The sequence below is a fragment of the Gossypium arboreum genome, chromosome 6 (genome assembly GCF_025698485.1).
Source record: "Gossypium arboreum isolate Shixiya-1 chromosome 6, ASM2569848v2, whole genome shotgun sequence".
NCBI lineage: Eukaryota > Viridiplantae > Streptophyta > Magnoliopsida > Malvales > Malvaceae > Gossypium > Gossypium arboreum.
In genome coordinates, this window is record NC_069075.1 from 140,262,374 (window position 1) to 140,266,636 (window position 4,263).

At 35.1% G+C, this 4,263-nt stretch overlaps 1 protein-coding gene across 1 annotated transcript; it reads left to right on the top strand.

Annotated features, from left to right (window-relative positions):
• Positions 1-848: 848 nt before the first annotated feature.
• LOC108454097 (receptor-like protein kinase 7) lies at positions 849-4,263 on the top strand. Its single transcript, XM_017752420.2, has 2 exons — positions 849-3,535; positions 3,612-4,263. Exons 1-2 carry the CDS (start codon positions 952-954, stop codon positions 3,983-3,985), a joined length of 2,958 nt encoding a protein of 985 aa, XP_017607909.1. The 5' UTR covers positions 849-951; the 3' UTR covers positions 3,986-4,263.

Consider the following 4,263-nt stretch of genomic DNA (forward strand, 5'->3'; position numbering starts at 1 on the left):
TTGCCGCCGCAAGCAAGTTTAGAAAATTATCATGTGTTTTTTTAATATTTTACTATATTCCTATAAAATACTTGTCAACCCTTAACCCTATTTTTATAGTCTAAAAACTCTACCAACAATATACCAAATGTTATTCGGATGTTTAAGTTCGCTTTTATATAATTAAATCACATCTTCACTTACTATATAACAATCAACAATATTTTATTGGAGCTATTAATAATTAGGGTTAAGTAAGAAAAACTAAAAAATTAAAATTGACTAGAATAGCAATTTATGAAATGCATGTTAAAACCACTTATAATATTATGGGTGAGATCGGTTTGGTTCAGTTAAATATTTGAAAATTTTCAAACCATCTATTAAATTTTAGTTTCGATTCAAATATTAGATTTTTCATATTAACTTTTTGTTCTAGATTTTGAATTTATTTTGATAAAATGAGTACGATTTTATGGCTTATAGATATTAATTAGTAAAATTTCATATTTTATATAGAAAATTTAAGTTATTTTCACGGTTTTAAATATAAATTATTTATTTTTCATTATATAAAATTAAAATTAATTATAAACTGAATAAAAATAGGATTCGATTTAGATAATTACTATTTTTTAACTTGTATTTAATAAATCTTTTAAACACATAGATTTAGATCAATTTTAATTTTAATTTTATTTTTCTTCCTCTAAATAACATTCCAAAAAGTAAAAAGAAAAATCAACTTATATCAAAATTAAAATAAAAATTAAATCTCAAATTTGAAGGACTAAAACTGAAATTAGACGGTTCCGAATAGCAATGACTTTTTGGATTTTACTACAAAACAATGACACGTTCTTAACCTCAAATTTGATTCAATCACCACTTTAAGTACACTTTTCTTCTTCTTCTTCTTCAAGTCCACCACATTTTTGTCTGGTTTTTTTTTTTTTTCCAATCCATCAAGCTATGTCAAACACATGTTCTTACCACCACCAAAAAACCTGTCTCTATTGGTATCTCACTCTCGTCTTCTGTTTTTTCTCACCATTTTCAGTCAAATCCAATGAACTCCAAATCTTATTGAATCTAAAATCCGCTCTCAACAAATCCACAACCACTGCTTTCAATTCATGGCAAACCCCAAATTCCATTTGTACCTTCAATGGAATCACTTGTAACCATGAAGGTTTCATTACAGAACTCGACCTTTCAACTCAGAACCTAACCGGTATTCTTCCATTTGAGTCGCTATGCAAGCTTCCATCTTTAGAAAAACTCTCTTTTGGTTACAATTCATTACACGGTCCGATCACCGGAGAGTTAAATAATTGTGTAAAGCTTCAATATTTAGACCTTGGGAACAATTTTTTCACTGGTTTCTTCCCGGATATATCTTCTCTTATTCAATTAAAGTTCCTTCATTTGAACAAGAGTGGATTTTCCGGAAAATTTCCATGGAAATCGCTGGAAAATTTTACCGATCTTGCTGTTTTAAGCATTGGTGATAACCCTTTTGATCGTTTTCAATTCCCAGATCAGATTTTCAAGTTAAAGAAATTGAATTGGCTTTATATGGCGAATTGTAGTATTGAAGGGAAGATTCCATCCGCCATTGGTGACCTTATTGAGCTTATAAACTTAGAGCTTGAATACAATTTTTTATCTGGTGAAATCCCAATAGAGATTTCAAAGCTTCATAATTTATGGCAGCTTGAGCTTTACTACAATAATCTCACCGGAAAACTCCCTGTCGGATTAAGAAACCTTACAAAGCTTGAATTTTTCGATGCTTCGGCCAACAAGCTTGAAGGAAACATATCAGAAATGGGGTATTTGAACAACTTGGTAAGCCTTCATCTTTATCAGAACAAATTCACCGGCGAAATCCCACCGGAGTTTGGTCAATTCAGAAAACTGGTTAATTTGTCTCTGTATGAAAACATGTTAACCGGCCCTTTGCCGGAAAATCTTGGTTCTTGGGCTAATTTCGATTACATCGATGTGTCGGAAAATTCCTTGACTGGTCCAATCCCTCCTTACATGTGTAAACAAGGTACCATGAGAGGCCTCCTTTTGGTTCAGAACAGGTTCACCGGCGAAATTCCGGCGAGTTACGGGAATTGTAAAACTTTGAAGCGGTTTAGAGTCAACAACAACTCACTTTCCGGCGTAGTTCCGACGGGAATATGGGGGTTGCCGATGGTGGATATAATCGACATTGCTTATAATCGATTTGATGGGCCGATTACATCTGATATAAAGAATGCAAAGGTGATGAGTATACTTTCAGTAGGATTTAACAGATTATCAGGTGAGTTACCGCAAGAGATTTCGAAAGCCATATCCTTGGTTAAAATTGAGGTTAATGATAATAAATTTTCCGGGAAAATTCCACATGGAATTGGGGAATTGAAAAGATTAAACATCCTTAAATTCCACAACAACATGTTGTCTGGTTCCATACCTGAGTCATTGTGTTCTTGTGTTTCACTTAGTGACATAAACATGGCTGTCAATTCACTTTCCGGTAAAATCCCATCATGTTTAGGATCTTTAGCGACGTTGAATTCTTTGAATTTGTCACTAAATGAACTTTCCGGAAAAATTCCAGAAAGTTTATCGTCACTAAAGTTGAACCTTTTTGATCTGTCTTATAATCGTTTAGCTGGTCCTATACCAGAGTCTTTATCCATTGAAGCTTATAATGGTAGCTTGGTTGGAAACCCGGGCCTTTGTAGTTCGACCAACCGATCTTTCAAGCGATGTCAATTGGGTTCCGGCATGTCAAAAGATGTTCATACGATTATAGTTTGTTTCGTGATCGGCGTGACGGTCTTGCTTGTTTCGATAGGATGCTTCTTGTATTTGAAGAGGACTGAAAAAGATAAAAATGGTGATGGTCATTCATTGAAGGAAGAATCATGGGATGTTAAGTCTTTCCATGTTTTAACTTTCACTGAAGATGAAATCCTTGATTCGATCAAGCAAGAGAATTTGATTGGAAAAGGCGGGTCCGGGAATGTATACAAGGTAATGCTATCTAACAGAGCGGAACTCGCTGTGAAACACATATGGAACACGAAGTCTAACAGCCGGAGAAAGACCCGGAGTAGTGCCCCGATGTTAACCAAACATGACGGTAAGGCAAAAGAATTTGAAGCCGAGGTCCGGACATTGAGCTCAATAAGACATGTCAATGTGGTTAAGCTTTATTGCAGCATTACTAGTGAGGATTCAAGCTTGTTGGTGTATGAATACTTGCCAAACGGCAGCTTATGGGATCGGTTACATACGAGTAAGAAAATGGAGCTTGATTGGGATACAAGGTACGAGATTGCAATCGGAGCAGCTAAAGGACTTGAATACCTTCATCATGGATGCGAAAAGCCGGTGCTTCACCGAGATGTAAAATCAAGTAACATACTGTTAGATGAATATTTGAAGCCAAAGATTTCGGATTTCGGACTTGCCAAGATTGTTCAAGCCAAAAGTAGCATTGGTAATGACTCCACCCATGTCATTGCAGGAACCCATGGTTACATAGCGCCCGGTAAGTCAATTTCAATGCTTCACTTTCAAAGTTCAATATTAACTAAATTACTAAAGCAACACTATTTTTTTCATAGAATACGGCTACACCTGCAAAGTCGACGAGAAGAGCGATGTATATAGTTTCGGTGTGGTATTACTGGAGTTAGTGACCGGAAAAAAGCCAATAGAGCAGGAATATGGAGAAAATAAGGACATTGTGAGTTGGGTTGGCAGCAATTTAAAGGGCAAAGAGAGTGTTTTAAGCATAGTGGACCCAAATATACCACATGCATTCAAAGAGGATGCAATGAAGGTGTTGAAGATTGCCATTTTGTGCACCACTACACTGCCTGCCCTAAGACCCACCATGAGAAGAGTGGTTCAAATGCTCAAAGAAGCTGGACCCTACCGATTGGTCGGGATTGTTATCGGTAAGGACAGTAACCTGAAGGAAAAGGAAAACAATTGATGGATTCATATAGTAACATATGGAGTAACTTTTTTTTGTAACATATTAGGTAATTTCATCAGCATGTCATTGGTTGTGTGGTATATTGGCCTAGTTTTAGATGGGCGGTTCAAAAAGTTTCGGGTTTTTCTTTTTTCGATTCAGTTAATTTTGAGTTAAGGTAGTTCAAGTTTTTGTGTCTAGTCATTACATGTTTTAATATTTCAGATTTAACTTTAGATTAGATAAATTTAAATTATTAATTTTCATGATCAAATCAAGTTGAGACCTAAGACAAA